General features: G+C 47.4%; 1 protein-coding gene and 1 long non-coding RNA gene across 2 annotated transcripts; both read left to right on the plus strand.

Moving 5' to 3' along the window:
• Positions 1-8,501: 8,501 nt before the first annotated feature.
• Positions 8,502-9,441, plus strand: LOC112271028. Its single transcript, XR_002963805.1, has 2 exons — positions 8,502-9,036; positions 9,217-9,441. It is a non-coding gene; the product is annotated as an uncharacterized LOC112271028 (long non-coding RNA).
• A 2,659-nt stretch (positions 9,442-12,100) lies between these two features.
• LOC100830318 lies at positions 12,101-16,422 on the plus strand. Its single transcript, XM_003568049.4, has 3 exons — positions 12,101-14,485; positions 14,862-14,997; positions 15,476-16,422. Exons 1-3 carry the CDS (start codon positions 12,713-12,715, stop codon positions 16,147-16,149), a joined length of 2,583 nt encoding a protein of 860 aa, XP_003568097.1. The 5' UTR covers positions 12,101-12,712; the 3' UTR covers positions 16,150-16,422.
• The last annotated feature ends 488 nt before the right edge of the window (positions 16,423-16,910 follow it).

Here is a 16,910-nt window from a genome sequence, read left to right on the forward strand (position 1 = left end):
GGGCTTTTGCTTTGGATTTGGAGGGAGAAAAACGAAAATATCCGGAGCTCACGAATGGGCTAGGCGAGCCGTATGTATGGATGGGCTGGGCTGTCTACGTTTGAGTGGCTGGCATGAGTGGGCCGTAAGCAGTAACTCTTTCCCCCTCGATCTCTATCCCTCAAAAGTCGAAGGCAGCTCTCAATCTCATTCCCACTTGCCATACCTTGATTGGGCCGGCCTGAGGACCCAAGTCCAGTACATGTGTGCCATGGGATCAGTTTGGGGCAGGTATTGGTCTGGGCCTTGGGTGGGCAGTGCCACAGTGGGCCTTTTCAATACAGAACACGGAGTAGATCGACTCCACCCGGGCGCTGCTGATTCCGCCGTCGCAAGGTCGATCTTCTCATCTTCCTCCTGGCTCCCTCGAAGTTGAACCGTCTACTGTTCGCCTGGGACTCAATTCTGATCGGCCGAGGGGCCGAGCCACCGAGCTAATTTCCTGCCGGCGCGCCCCCTACTTCCCTGTCCCTATTCCCCACCTGCGTTCACTCTGCAGCAGGCTGCAGGCGGCCGGGCCGCGCGCCACACTCGACCCTGACGATGGCGCCAACGAAGAAGACCAAGGATTGCAAAGCCATGGCAAATTCTAGAGTTATGTGTACATGAGTATATTCATTAGTTCATATAGATCAGACCATCAGACTAAGTTAGATCAAATACAAACGGGATTTAAGATTTACTCCGTATTAAATTTGGGTTTTTTTAGATGTTTTATTTATTTTGTATGCTTGTGGTAAAAATTAAATCAATGCAAATTTGAAAACCTACTATAGTGCGTCATCGACGAGCAGCAGCGGCTTGAACACAACTACCCCTGCCCCTTATAAAGGCAGTGTTGTTTCATCTTTTTATTGGCAGTGATGTTTCGGTTTGGAGGCGTCGACTATTTTATTGGCCGCACCGGCAAAAACTTTTAATTGGAGAGACCGGTTGGATCGGGTTTTTTGCGCCGGCATCCCCCAAGTCCATTTAGGTGCTATTATGAACCGCGGGTGGAGATGCTCTAAGCTTTCCTATTTGACGCAATTGCTATTTATTGAAAGCCTGAAATTGATTTACAGTCTTTTGTCGTGCATGTGTACAGGATCACACTTAGTTCAAATAATCATCCAAGTGGTTGCTTACAACCATTGGAATGAATTCTTACTTGACATGTTATTACTTATTAACCTACAAGAACACAAGCTCTCTTCCCCTCTATCTCTAAGGGCCTCATTGATTCGTAGGATTGAAAAAGTAAAGGAATAGGAAAAATGTAGGATTGCAATGTCATGTCCACTTGAGCACTATATGATTTTGTTTGCATCAAAAAGTGTTAGATGAACCAAAGGATTTCTTTCAAGAGGTTGGAGTGGATGTAAATTTTCCAATAAAATGTAGTACAAATGAGGCCTCATTTGATTCAAAGGATTTCCATAGAAAAATTCCTATAGGATTTAATCCTACGAATCAAACGACCAACGTAGGAAAAATTCCTATGAAAATCCTTTGAATCGAAGGAGGCCTAACTCTTTTTCTCTGTAGCTTAGATTCTGAAATACTCACATGTACCCTCTCCCTCTTTAGGCAAAACAGAAATTACATTCAAATCTTGCTTTCTTTGCTGCTTGGTCAGGTAATGATAAATCTAAACATCTGAGTAATTAGAATTCTAATTATACATCCAAAAACTTAACAAGGAAATAAACACATCACTCTATTTTCTACGTAGAACACTAAGGGGCTGTTTGGTTGGTGTCCTGACCAACGTGCCTAAGAAAAAGTAACGCCTGAAGCTAGCCTGAGATTTTAATACTTTTTGCCTGGCCAGGCAAGTGTAGTAACAAGTTGTTTGGTTGGAGGCCTGTGTTCTAAAACAGCTTGAGAGTAAAAAACAGGTTTTCTTGCTATGTGTTAGTTAGCCTGAGTCAGGCCACCTCTTTCTCAGACCTGAGTGTGGAAGCAAAACATGCCTGTGTCAGGGAGTTTCTCAGGACTCCAACCAAACAAGTCACAGGCAACTCTCAGGCATAGCTTCAGGCCAGGCATACGTACTCAGATCTTCATCCAAACGGCCCCTAACTAATTCAAGCTAAGAGGTTTTCCCTAACCCCTCTTCAAGCATCAGAACAACACACAATTAAGCAAAACAAATTCACTTTCTCCCTTAGACAATAAAAACCGGTTTTCCTCAACTCCCGTGCTGTACCTTTAACAACTGAACTCCTCCTCCTCCTCCTGGTACAGCACGACATATGCAGTTTAATATATTAGTAGATTAAAAAAGAGTATGAAAACACACTGGAAAGATACATGTTGCTTAATTTGCAAGTATTTCCATTTCTCCATATTCAGCAGACTTCACTTGACTCTTGAGCATGACCAAATAACAATTAATACATATTATATAATTTGATAATCCATAAATTCACAAACATCACAAGTTCACAATCAGTTCACATAGTGCAACATATTACATAACAACTAATAAGGTAGTATGAATCGTAGTAGATACTAGATAATTAGATACATGCCATGAAAAATTAACATCAGATCATGTCAAATTTGAACAACCATCATTCCTTCGTCGTTGTTCCTCCAGATTCACAATAGAATCTTAACCCCTGCTTCGCCGCCCTATGCTTTTCAAAATCCTTTGCAGCCCGCATCAGCCATCAAACGATATCATAGTAGATTTACCAAACAGTTTTCATCCAGAGAAAGTAAACATGGAGCACGGAAATAGGAGAATAGACGTTACCGAGCGGGTTAGAGCCCCCAAACAGTTTGAGTTGCCTCACCTTGCGGCACATCCATGGCTTCAGACGAGTCCTTCTTTGCCGGCACGTCCGTGGCTTGATGTGAGTCCTTTTTTTATGTGCACGTTAGGATTTTTGGGATTATAGTCGACAGGAATTTTCTTCACTCTCCTTTCTCTTCCCTGGTTGTTTCGTCAAAACATCAGTTTTGTATATATTGTGAAGCCATACAGCTGCGCCTCCCTGCCCGCCACCTGGTCGACACATGTTGCTGAACAGACATGTTTCAAAACATTGACCACATATATTTTTCCTGACTCTAAGTTTCATAAAACCTCTCCGGTGTTTAATGAGCGCACCTCTGCTTGCAAATGCGAGATTTCTTTTTTACATAGTATTTAATATACAAAAAAAAAAGATCCCAAAAGCCCGTCTCCTCCGTTCCAATGTTCTGTTCATCGTATCATAACCCAACTCTTAGCATGCGATTTAATGATGCATACTTGAAAAAAAATTAGAATACCAAGGACAGTGCATTGCTAGGGTCTTTACATTTAAAATTTTAATTGATAATTATTAGACCCACTAATTGGATCATGCCCATTAATGCAGGGGTGTCAAAGAGTTGTTGATGAACGGACATCAACTGTAAATATTAATAGGTAGTGTAGATTGGAGGAGTAAGATATTTATAAGGAGCCTTGTTGTGAATACGAGAAGATCAGAATATTCTAAAGGTTTTAAAATTTGAATAGAAGTTGAGATATTTGTCATGATAACTCCTACAACAATTTCATCCTGGAAAATATAAAATATTTCAGAAATCTTCAGAGATTGCATGAAAAGAGATGATATATATTTACCATGAAAGACAAAGTAAAAAAGTAAGGTCACGAGTCAGTGAGAAATTTTCTAAAACTAAGATATTTGTAAAGTATTTCAGAAAATAGATTTTTGTAGGTGTAAGATTTGGATGGTTTCCACTTGGAACTAATCCAACGGTATTGCAGTTTCTTCCAAGTGTAATATAAGTGTTGTTAGTGTGCGCAGACATGTTCCAAAACATTGATCACATATATTTTTCCTGACTCTAAGTTTCATAAAACCTCTCCGGTGTTTAATGAGTGCACCTCCGCTTGCAAATGCGAGATTTTTTTTTTACATAGTATTTAATATACAAAAAAAAGAGATCCCAAAAGCTCATCTCCTCCGTTCCAATGTCTTGTTCATCGTATCATAACTAAACTCTTAGCATGCGATTTAACGATGCATACTTGAAAAAAAATTAGAATACCAAGGACAGTGCATTGCTAGGGTCTTTACAAATTATTTATATTTAAAAATTTAATTGATAATTATTAGACTCACTAATTGGATCATGCCCATTAATGCAGGGGTATCAAAGAGTTGTTGATGAACGGACATCAACTGTAAATATTAATAGGTAGTGTAGATTGGAGGAGTAAGATATTTATAAGGAGCCTTATTGTGAATACGAGAAGATCAGAATATTCTAAAGGCTTGAAAGTTTGAATAGAAGTTGAGATATTTGTCATGATAACTCCTACAACAATTTCACCCTGGAAAATATAGAATATTCCAGAAATCTTCAGATATTGCATGAAAAGAGATGATATATATTTACCATGAAAGTCAAAGTAAACAGTAAGGTCACGAGTAAGTGAGAAATTTTTTAAAACTAAGATAATTGTAAAGTATTTCAGAAAATAGATTTTTGTAGGTGTAAGGTTTGGATGGTTTCCACTTGGAACTAATACAACGGTATTGTAGTTTTTTCCAAGTGTAATATCTTAAGTGTTGTTAGTGTGCCCAGGTCGTCACTAGTGGTCATTAGAGTTCTATAGCAAGATTTTAAGAATTAAGGTATTTAACCATGATTCATTGATTCATGACTATTAAGATTGTGAGGCTCAGATTGTAGACTTGATTATCATATACTCGAGGTAAATGCATCGTCACTCTATTAACTTGGCACGCATGTGCAGATTAGTCACCATACTTTGCCAAACGCTAAATTTGAGTGTTACAACTTGGCATGTATGAGCGTGCGAGGTTAAAAATACGAATCTGTATGTTTGGACGCTGACGTGGACGAAAACGATTTGATTTATTTACAAAAGATACCCTGAATTAATATAAGAGGGGGTAAATTGCAAAATTGCGATGAATAAAGAAAATCTCCTTCCTTCCTCCTCCAAATCCCTAGCCCGAGGCATCCGTTTGTCCGTCCCAAAATAAGAATTTATACAATTTCAAGTCACTTATTTTGGGACAGAGGGAGTAGTAGTTTTGTAAAATAAAAAATGTCTTGTCGCCCCACTGAACAAAAAACCTAGCTCCGCCACGGCCTCCAGTAGATGGCGTGTGCATCTCTGTTAGCTTGGTTAGGCCAGCGTGTAGAGATCTACGAGGTACAAATAAGACCAGGTAGTTGTAGATGAATGTATATAAGTATGGATGGGAATGGGGCCCGATACCCGGTTAGCAGCGGGTTTGGGGGAAAATCAGACCCACGGGTCTGTAAATAAGGAATTTTTGGACCCGTCAGGTTTGGTGGGTCCGGGTCTGGTAGTGGCTTACCTGGACCCGTATACCCGGAAATCTAGTTCATAATTTCATACATGTGGACCAAGGCCCATAGTGATAAGTTAATAAAATTAAAGCCCAGCCCATCTAATTCAAATGCTACCACACCCTTCTACCCCCGTACGAGATTCCTCACTCGGTCTCTCCCGCACCCCAGTCCTGTTCCCACGATTCACCCCCTCCCCCATTCCCTCCCTCTTCCCACGATTCCCCCAGCTGTGCTCGACTCTGCTGCGGCCTTCCTCGCTGTCTTGCCGGCCAACGTCCTCTACGCCCGCGACTACTCCTCCCTCTGCAGCGCCAATGCCTGCGGTGGCGCAGGCTGCTGCCGATGGAAGCACCGCGACGGGCTCACCTTGTCCGACGGCGGCGGCTGGAATCACGACGACGGGCTTCTTCCTCTCCTCTCCTCCCTTCGCCCTTCCCTCTCTCTGACCCTCCTCGACGCTGCCACCTCCGATCTGGCGCCCGTCGAGGCTGCATCCCACATCGATGTGATTCGGACTATCGAGTGCTCTCCAGAGTCGGGTCGGGTAAACCCGCGAGACCCGAGTCGATTCTGGGTCTGGTAGAATTTTGGACCAGACGTCGGGTCTCGGGTCGAGTCGCGGTTGAGAGGTTGGTGTCCAGGTCCGGGTCTGGTACTGCTGGACCCGGCCCCAAACCGGGTGGGTGCCATCTATACGTATGAGTGAAGGTAGCTCTCCACGAGCTCCGATATGCATGGAAAAGGGAGTCTTGGGTTAGGCCCGTAGAGATCTATGGGGTACGTACAAATACAAGGTAGCTATAAATGAACATGGGAGTGTCTAACTATTTATCATAGCCATCCAATTAAGATTTTCTCATCATTTATGATTGTACGAATCTTGCACGAATCTCAGTGATTGGATCGGATGATTGTTAGCGTCAACTTAGAAATAGTTATTTCTCAGTCGCCTTAGAAATAGCAAAACCGAATGAACATATGAGAGAAGGTAGCCCTCCACGAGCTCGATGTTGGAAATATGCCCTAGAGGCAATAATAAATTTGTTATTATCATATTTCATTGTTCTTGATAAATGTTTATTGTCCATGCTATAATTGTATTGATTGGAAACTCAAATACATGTGTGGATAAATAAACAAATACCGTGTTCCTAATACGCCTCTACTAGATTAGCTCGTTGATTAAAGATGGTTAAGGTTTCCTAACCATAGACATGTGTTGTCATTTAATAACGAGGTCATATCATTAGGAGAATGATGTGATGGACAGACCCAAACCTAAACATAGTTTTTGATCGTGTCACTTAAGTTTAAGTTGCTTATGTTTTATTATGTCAAGTATTATTTCTTTAGACCATGAGATCATGCCACTCCCTAGTACCGGAAGAATACTTTGTGGGCATCAACCATCATCTCGTAACTGGGTGATCATAAAGGTGTTTTTCAGGTATCCCAGAAGGTGCTTGTTGGGTTGTATGGATCAAGACTGGGATTTGTCACTCCTTGTGACGGAGAGATATCTCTGGGCCCTCTCGGTAATATAACATCCTAATGAGTTTGCAAGCATGCAACTAATGTGTTTAGTTGCGGGGGTATTATATTACGGAACGAGTAAAGAGAACTTGCCGGTAATGAGATTAAACTAGGTATGGCGATACCGACGATCAAATCTCGGGCAAGTAATATATCGCGAGACAAAGAGAATTGGATACTGGATTAATTGAATCCTCGACATAGTGGTTCAACCGATGAGATCTTCGTGGAATATGTGGGAACTATTATGGACATCCAGGCCCCGCTATTGGTTATTGATATTTGATCATGTCCACATGTTCTCGAACCCGTAGGGTCACACACTTAACGTTTCATGTTGCTTGGGTTAGATGAGATAAATGATGATGATATCGAATTATGATTCGGAGTCTTGGATGGGATCCTAGACGCAACGAGGAGCTCCGGAATGTTCCGGAGATAAAGATTTATATATGGAAAGTTGTTTTCAGGGTTCTGGAAAGTTTGGAATATTTCCCTGTTTTGACCGGGAAGCTTCTAGAAGGTTCCGGAGGGATCCGGAGGGTTCCACCTTGAGGCCCACCTATCCCTGGGCTAAATGGGCCTGTGAGGGAGCACCCTGGCCTTAATGGGCCGAGGGGCTAGCCCACAGGGCCCATGCGGCCAGGAGGAGAGTCCTGGCCGCGGGAGAGTCCTGGCCGCATGAGAGCCCTGGCCGCCGGAGAGTCCTGGCCACGGGATAGTCCTGGCCGGCCACGCCTCCTCTACCCCTATATAAATAGAAGGGGGGGCAAGGGAGAGAGACAACCCCAAGCTTTCAGTTGGATCTCTCTTCCCTGAGCCCTTCTCTCCTCCTCTTCTCACGCGCATGGCGTAGCCCTGCCCGTGAGAATATTCACCATAGTCACCACGCCGTCGTGCTGCCGGGATCTCGTCTACCTCTCCCTCTCGCTTGCTGGATCGAGGAAGGAGGAGACAACGTGAAGCTGAACGTGTGGATACCAAGGAGGTGCTGTCCGTTCGGCACTGAGATTGATCTCATTGAAAGTTCCACTACACCAACAACGATCTCGTGATCATAACGCTTAGCGGTCTATGAGGGTATGGTGTTCATGATCCCTCTCGTTACATACATCTAGTATATATATTCTTGGGTTTTCTTCCGCACTTCTCGTAGGAAATTTTTTGTTTCCTATGCAACGGACCCAACACTCGAAATCGGAGGGCTACTCGGAAAAAGGGTGTCTCGGAGTGGTCGTCGAACGCCATGGTGGTCGCTGGGAGGGCAATGGTGAGAGAAGGTGACGGGATGGGGACGGGGCGTACGGGATGTGGGGAAGCTCGTAGGGTACACATGTCAGTGACGCAAGGAGTATCTTAGAGCTGCCACGTCGGATTTTTGGTGAGGTGGCGTCACGTTAAAGAAGAAAGAAGGAAAGTTCGTATCTTAGGCCTATCGCAATGTTGGTCTCTTAGTACAATATTTTAGACATTTTGCTGACGTGCCATGCTAGTTAATGAAGAAATAGAGGAGGGTTGTCTTTTGTTGGAGATACTACTCTTACACGTAGACATAGGCAAAGACATTGATTCCTCCAATCAAATGCAAACACAACTACTAAATTAATTAATGCAGCCTTGTTTAGAGACAACTAAGGTACCACCTCCGTTCCATAATTCTTGTCGAAATATTAAATGTAACTAGACAGTTTTTAGGAATAAATACATCTATGTTTGAGCAAATTTGAGACAAAAATTATGAAACGGAGAAGTACAATGCAATATAGAGTTATTTAAGATAGACAATGCACCGGGAGAGGCCTGACGCAAGCGCCGGTCTCGTCAGGGGAACGAACACATTTCTAATTACTGCACCACCAAATCCCTTACCCTCTTTCGTCTGGACGCCATTCTTGCTCGCGGCGTTGCTCTGTCGCCTTTGAACTTGACCGTCCGAGATTGCCGCTGTCGCCCCACCCATGACGGCACGGATGGAGCTCGCCCTCCGCCGGAGAGCATCCATCGAAGTTGCCCGTCTCGACCGCTGCCCAGGCCGTAGCCGCACCATCCCGGCTGATCTCGGATGACGATGCAGTTGAGCACAGTTCCCGAGTCTTTCATTTGCCCCTGGGTACAGCCTAACGCGAGGTAAAAGTGATACCCAACCAAGGTTTCTGTTATTCCCGATCTGAAATTAATACCCATGCTTCAAATCCTCAAAAATCCATCCATTTGATCGACCCTTCTAACAAATCAACTTAAAAAATCGGTTTGTTGCCTTCCTACGGCCTCAGTTTTGCCTTCCCTTCATTGATTTTTTTGTCCCAGAAGAGGACGTGGTGGAAAGAGATGGCAAGAGTTAGGAGGGCGTTCGATGTCAGCAAAGGGGATCAGCCGCTCGTGCTCGACATGCATCTCTGACGGACTGGACTCCGTAGGTGTTCTGTTTTGTTGTTTGCGTGTCCTTGTACTGGGGTTGCCGGGTTGGCATGATTGATTGGCGCGGATGAAATAGAAAAGGCATCGGGCTAATAAAAAAAACTCCAGTTTCAACGCTGCCCCTCACAAAGTGCATGCTTGGCTACGCGACAGGGACCCAGCGGTAAAAGTGTTACTAGTAAGGGGAGGAATATTTAAAGCGGTCGGATTTTAGATAACTGACCGAGGTGGGACTAAACCTGGCCTCCTTCGCTGGGTCGCGCGCAGTAGCCTTGGGCCGCACCCGAATTTGCGGCAAAAATAGGCCCGTTTGGTTGCCTGGGCCGCGTCCGCACGTTGCACGCGAGCCTGCATCCAGAAAACGAAGGGATGGGCCGTTTCTTAGCTGCAACATCGATTCGTTTGTCTCCGCCGCATCGATCTCTCGCTCCGATCTTCTTCGTCTCATCCGTCGGCCGCTCGCAAATCGCGTCCTCCTGCTCTACCGGCGGGCGCTGCTCTTTCTCACCGCCGGTCCCGGCCGTTCCTCCACTGCCCGCCGGCCTCTGCCGTCCGCCGCTCCTCCCCTTCCTCCTCTTCAAGCGCTCGCCGGCGTCCTCAAATCCCTGGGCCGCCGCAGCCATTGATTCGACCGGTTCCGGCTCCGACGACGACGGCTGTGCGGCGTCCCGTCCGGTGTGGGCTGTGCGACGTCCGCCGTCGGAATAGTGTGCCGTCTCGGCACGCCTCCGCGTCCGAGAGACAAAGGCCAAGACCAAATGGCGGAGACGGAGAGGCTTGCGACCATCCCGGCAACCCCTCTCTCACCCTGGCTGGACGTGACACGTGATGTCGAGTCACTGGTGAATAGAAATTGCAAGTGTCAATGAAAGAAACGACAAGTGTCAGTGAAAGAAACGATTTTAGTTTTCGTTTTCATCTTGTCGCTGAACGCGGTTCTTCAAACTGATGCGATGCTCTAATTTGAAGTGTCACTGTAACTCTTTTTTGATGCCATAGCATGATGTGGTTGTCGATAATAACCCAAGTGCTAGTTGTTGTTCCTCGTAGATTTCTGAATGGTAGCTTCCAGTCCTTGGTCAGAGCCATCTCATTCTCCAACTTCTTCTGGTCCAAAACTCGTAAAAACCAACGGTGCAACATTGAAAATGAGGCAATCACCTCACCTCGACGCATAACTTATTAAATTGAACTAATCAGTATAGCTCATCATACTTACACAGAGAGGAACAGTTGCTATTGTTTTAGGTGTTCTGAAGTCTCGCATCCCGGTACATCGATCATGAACATAGCTTGTGCCGATAGTAACAGTATTACCGCGGCCATTCTGCCTGCGTACGCCAACGCCACCAGACCAGCTACCCCAATCATAAAGAAACGGTACGTACACCTTGGATCTTGGTCTCTTGGAGCACGCATCAAGAGCGACAGGAGTGAGACTGAAGTCACACAGCCTGCAGCAGCTACACTTTCATCTGTCAAAGCTTGCAACGGCAGGAAGGAAGGTTTTGGCCCGCAGCATGGCGGCTGGCGCCCATCATCAGCTCGTGATGTGCAAAACATACGCTGCATATATCGACAAATCATCATACTGCACGACGGCGCTATGAACAAAATGAGTAGCACACGGCCATGATGCATAGGTAGATGATGCAGCCATCGAGCTTCCGCTCACGAAAAGGGCAGAAGGAGGGAATCATGATCAATGATCATGAGTCGATCGCCCTTTGCGAGACCACCCTCTACCGCGTCCGACCCCGGAAATCCCGCGAGTAAAATCGGTCTAGTAAAAGACTGTTGCTTCTTCTGTTTTTAACGGACGCTTTGACAAACTAAAAACTTAGTCCCCAATACTGATCACTGGTTGTCGATGTGCAAGAGATCGAAGAAGTGAAGAGAAGCAGGGGTGCCGACGGTGCCGAGCGCCGGGCAAGCGAGACTCGGCGCTGTGCGTGTGCCGCATCTGACGAAGGACCCACTCAATAATCCATTCCGCACCCGTCCACATCCAAACTGAGGGACACTGTTGGCCCGTGTCGCGTCGAGACCCCTGCGCCCTTTGACGGCCCTGTCTCTGGCCCCAGCCCGTCACGGATCGGGACGACGAGAAACGAAGAGTCCGTCGCCTTTGACCGATCCACGCGGCGCAGGCCAGCTCCATCCGCTCCTCCTGGCCATGCCACGCACCACGCACCAGCCGTGCCGACGCCACAGTGTGACTGACTGACCGGCCGTGTGGGTGAGTGAAAAGACCGCAGCGAGAAGTGAACCCGACAATCGGCGCGCTTGGGTCTTCAACACTGACCCGGTTGTCCACTCCTTTTTCGTTTTTTTTATATCTCTGCCGCCGCGCGCCGATCGCCGATCCACCGATGATGATCTATCTATCCCCACCGAGTCCCATGCACCGACGCGCTTGCTTGCGTACCAACGGCCGGTGCCGCCTGCGCCCACCTCACCTACCCTCCCTCTTCCGCCGTTTGTCCCGATCGGCATCCGCTCGGTGAGAGTACTGGCACTACGTGGCCCTCATTTTGTCTTGACATGTTCCCCGGCGGGGACAACACCGTTGCGATCGTCCCGGTGTGCGGCCACCGGCTATGGAGAAAAAGATGTTGTTGTACATCGGTGCATGAAAGCTACGTACCGGTAACGGAGGAAAAGGAAATGGACGGCCTTCGCTCTCGATCGATCGTGTCGGTGGTCCGCGGCACATATCGGATTATTGGGCGCTTTTCTTTCTTTTTGACTGGCCACCTCCTCGAGCAGGAAACCAGAAAAGGAAACGAAAAGCCGCACACTCCGCTGAAGTACAGCTTTGTTCCCTCCCCATCCATGGCCAGCAGCAGCTGATCACAAGGCTGCTGCTGCCATTGGCTTCCTCCTCCCGTCCTGTGAAGTACCCGTCCGCACACGAGGCCTGGCCCACCGGTAAGTCGGACTGCGCGCCATCTCTCTCCTCTCCGCCTCTCCGCTCAGGTCGTTCCAGCCCCCCAAGCCTCGCTTCGATCCCTGTGCCGAGGAGAGAAAAGCTGCTGCATCAGCTGCTCGGTTGGCTTTCCTTCTCCGCGACGCGTCCCTCTTGTCCCGTCAGCGTCACGCCGCCGGAGGCAAACCTACCGCCACTGACGCCACGGCCCAAGGTCCCCAAGAGCCCCACCTGTCATCGCCCACACCTCCCTTCACCTCCTTCCTCGCGGCGCGTGCCGAGGTGGAGGAGGGGGTTAGCTCTAGCTGCCGTTGCGTGCCAGCTACTACAACATCCTCTGCTGTGCTCCACGCGACCCTCGCTTTCCACGCCTGGAATCGAATCGAAGCACGGGTCGGCCAAAGCGACTACACACGGCCTCGTCGGCAACCCGAGCTCGCGCGGTAGGGAGGGAGGATGAGCGGTACGAGCCTGGCCATTGTGGAGAAGAAGCCGCCGTTCGGCGGTGCCGGCGGCGGGGGTTGCGCTGGTGGAGTGCTGTTCCACCTCCTGGACTGGCACCGCCGCCTCGCCCGCAAGCGCCGCCTCTTCTCCCCGCGCCGCCTCCTCCCCTCCTCCATCCGCTCCTCCGCCTCCTCTCCACGCAGGCTCCCGGCCCCGCCGCCTTCCAGTTCCACCACCCCGCCGCCTCGCCCCGCGCTGAGAACGGGCAGCGAAGCCGATGGTGCCGGTGCCGCCGCCGCTCCGGGCGTCGTGGCGCGCCTCATGGGCCTCGACTCCTGGCCCGCCGCCGCGGCCCAGCCCGCGGCGCCGCCGAGGCCGCAGAAGCAGCGGAAGGTGGATTCGGCAGCGGGGGACAATGAGCCGGCAGCAGTGGTGAGAATGTTGCCACCGAGCCGCCGTTCATCCGCGCCGGCATCCGCACACGCGCCGCGGAGCCACCACAGCGCCGACCTGCCGGCTCGGAGCCCGAGGCGGGGCAGCCGGCTCGTGCACGCGGCCGCGGCGAGGCTGCTGGACCCAGCCGCGCGGGGGAGCTCATCGAAGGCCAGCGCCCCCAGGCTGCAGGCCCTCGCGTACGCCTGCTCCTCCCCGCAGCACCGCCACTCCGGCGCCTACCAGCACCACAGCTGGGGCGGTACGCTCGACGACTTCTTGTCTCGCTCCGGTAGCCTGTCGTCGGAGCGTCCCACTCCTCCTCCGGCGGATACAGGAGGACGGGGCAGTGCCGTTACTTCCCGCTGGCACGAGACGCACTCCATGAACGCCATGAGCAGCATTGCTGTTGAAGGATCAGTGGGGAGTGATACGGTGGTTCTGCCAAGAACAGATTTTGGTGATGCATACACAAGTTCAGGCACTTCTGATGTGGATGCAGTGCGCAGAGGTAATAGGGTAAGAATCGATGGAATGGGCAGTTGTGCTGGGGTTAGATCGCGCAATGCTGGCGCTAGAACAGAAGAGAGGCTGTTGCGCAGACGGGGAACCTTCTCGAGGCCAGATGTTTCTAGGAGTGTTGGCTCTGTGAACTTGGTTAGTTCGATGCGTCCGAGCGGCAATGCTCGTGAACTGGTATCTGGTAGTAGTAGGAGGGCAGCACATAGTTCTGGTCCAAGGAGGAGGGAGTTGACGAATTCGACCTATACGCAGAGAAGCAGTCACCGAGACGTGATCGATCGAAGTGGGTTGGCATCCACGAGTAGGAACACAAGTAATGCATCTGGGCCGAGGAGAGGATCACACAAGACGATGGACCGTGGTATATCTCGCGGCAACAGAGAAGATCGTAATGCAGTTGCAGTTGCAGTTGCATCTAGTTCATCAGTCAGGCCAGTATCCAGGGCTTCATCACATGGTAAAGTTTCAGAGAAGAGAGGTTTCCAATGTACCCAATTTGATACCAGTTGTGCAAGAATGCCGGTAGTAGATGCCACATGTTTGGAAGCTCAACCTTGTGTTGTTGATACATCTGAGAAAGAGGAATTTAGCAGATTGTTGAAAGCAAAAATCTATGAACTTGGCATGTCTGATAGGGTTGAGCCAAGTGAAGCTTGTTCCCGGAACTTGACTGCCTCAGTGCTTCAAGAGCTCATCTCTGCCCTTACTAATGACACAAACACCTCTGTGTCCCAAACTAGTGATCATTCTGATTCACCAGCTCACCTAAATAATGTGCAAACTGTATGCAATTCCAATGATCAATCGCCTGATTTTCAGCAGCGTTATCAGGTCAGTTTAGATGTTGCCTTGCTGCTTCATTATATCAACTGTTTATTAACTGTTATATATGCTTCAATAAATGTCGCTCTGATCAATATGTCTTTGATATTTTATATGTGTCTTCCCTTTCTGACTTGTTCAATAAATATGAACTTTTAGTGCTTATATGTAGCACTTTGTCTAATGGTAGACACTACTAACAAAGATTAGCAAGAAATCCATAGATGACGCATTTGTGAGTTTTGTTTACAAGATGTTATTGGTTGTTCCCAAGTATTTACTGAATTAAGGATATGTCAACTTTGGTGCTGATACCTGCAGAAGATGCTGAACTACTATTTTTTCTTTCTGACTATTGAAATTTGGATAACTTCTTTTGTTCTAGATCCAGGATGACCAAGAGGCTGATTCTTCCGCTACATGCATGAACGATGAGCCCAATCAACCAAGTCCAACATCAGTCCTGGAAGCATGCTTCTCAAATGATGCTTCCTCCTTAGGAAGTCCAACTGAAAAGACCGGTAAATTTTTTATCACCTTGATGCTGAGCTAGAAATTAATCCTTTCGCTTTATTAATTTACTCAGCTTCTGTTGCTGAACTGAAGTAAATAAATATGTCGATAAAACCACGAATGAAAAGTTATGTTTTGTATAAAATGCATTGGCCCCAAAATTGATAGCTTTCGTGCACTCCTTGATGCTTGGTACGATTTGAAGGTCATGTGTGCAAATGTGTAGGAAAAGCAACAGTAGATTGTGTTCGTGTATCACTAATATTTTGCTAGAATAAGATGGTGTTCTGTCACATTTGACATTTGGATGTTTTATAAGTATAGTGAGATGTTTGCAGCTCAAACCAGTTATTTTCATAGGAAGCTTAAAACAATTCTAAGTTGCGCAATGAATTTGATTAGTAGGTTTTGGCGTGTGTAAGCTGTGTTTGTGCTTCGACTAAGTAGAGTATGATGGTATCTTTTTTTTTGCTCTTTTGCTTGCAGAGGGTAAAGAATTCTTGAGCTCAATTGAGAACAAAATGGAAGATCTCTTCAATTTAGAATCTGACATTGAAGATTTGGCCATGTCCGTGGACACAATGAAGACTGATGCTCATGGCAGTGGTGAAATATCATGTGATCAGACTTTTGCGGTGCATGATTTCGAGTTCTTAGAAGGCAGGCTCCACAGCATTGGAGAAGCTATTTCAAATGCTGAACTCCTTCTGGACAGTACCCTTTTCTGTACCACGCCACCAAGTCTATCACTCCATTATTTCATCATTGAAATGCTGGAAACTGTTGATGGCTTGTGTGGTGGATCGAAGAGCGTAGGTTTCACGGAAGAAAAGAAGTATCAACATACCAACTTCCTATTTGACTGCATTGTAGAGTCTCTGGATTCAAAGTTCAGCAATTTTGGCAAATGTGGATACAAGGCGTGGCTGAGATTGCCTCTCACTTTGAGCAAAGACCTATTGAAGGGGGAGATATCCGAAAAGGTCAGCAGCTGGAGGCAAACTAGCCAGATTTCTTCGAACCAAGCCGCCGAGAAAGAACTGGACCAAGTGGCTGCCAGGTGGGACGCGTGCCAAGTCGAAGCATTTGATATCAGCGTCGCGATTGAGGAGGACATACTTGAGGCGCTGGTTGATGAGTTTGCATTCGAACAATGGTGATGAAAAGGCTTCTGGTTCACAGGACATGATCACATATAAATAACACTCTTCGGATAGTCTGTAAGGAAATTTTTGTACAGTCTCATGTAGTAAGATCGAAGCAGTCCTGCCGGTTATTCGGTACCTTCTAACTGAAACGTGCTAAAGTGTCTGCACTTTTTTACCCTCTGAGACCTTTCTGCCATTTCACTGAATAATTGTAAGAACTTTGAAGGATTTTATACCCTAGTGTTGTAGACCGAAATTTCGTTTTTCTACTGATTCCTCCTGGAATTACTGAGTTTGTTTGTCTGTCGAAGGACACTTTGCCTTGTGTGATGATGGAAAAAGGGGATCTTTTGCTGGATCTATCAAGCAAGACTAGCTAATCCCTCGGAAAACATTCTCTTTATCTGGAACGCTTTTAACCTCTTTTTCGGCATGATTATGCCGTTGTGATTTGTGAACAAGCTCCCACTGAGCAATCTGGGATAGTTTATTGCTTCATTTCCTGGACTTGCTCTTGTTGTTAAGTAGGAGTAGCACAAACTCACCAGGAAACAGGCAAGAGCCAGAGAACAAAACAGTGCCAGTTCTCGAAGCAGAGCCGCGCATTCTCTGCATTAGGAAAAGAGCATTCGTTCCTCGATTGACTTGATGCGCACCTTGAAATGCTCTTTTTTTTTATCACATTAAATAACGGTGAACTTTTTAGCACGGTTTGCTCTCTGCCACCGGCCGTTGCCGTTCCTTGGGATTTCGAAACAAACAGCCGAATTCGA

The sequence above is a fragment of the Brachypodium distachyon genome, chromosome 2 (genome assembly GCF_000005505.3).
Source record: "Brachypodium distachyon strain Bd21 chromosome 2, Brachypodium_distachyon_v3.0, whole genome shotgun sequence".
In the NCBI taxonomy this organism is placed as follows: domain Eukaryota; kingdom Viridiplantae; phylum Streptophyta; class Magnoliopsida; order Poales; family Poaceae; genus Brachypodium; species Brachypodium distachyon.

Coding starts and splice junctions, on each gene's coding strand:
- LOC100830318 (XM_003568049.4), top strand. CDS start 12,713: ATGAGCGGTACGAGCCTGGCCATTGTGGAGAAGAAGCCGCCGTTCGGC. Junction 14,486..14,861: donor ATTTTCAGCAGCGTTATCAG/GTCAGTTTAGAT, acceptor CTTTTGTTCTAG/ATCCAGGATGACCAAGAGGC. Junction 14,998..15,475: donor AAGTCCAACTGAAAAGACCG/GTAAATTTTTTA, acceptor TTTTGCTTGCAG/AGGGTAAAGAATTCTTGAGC.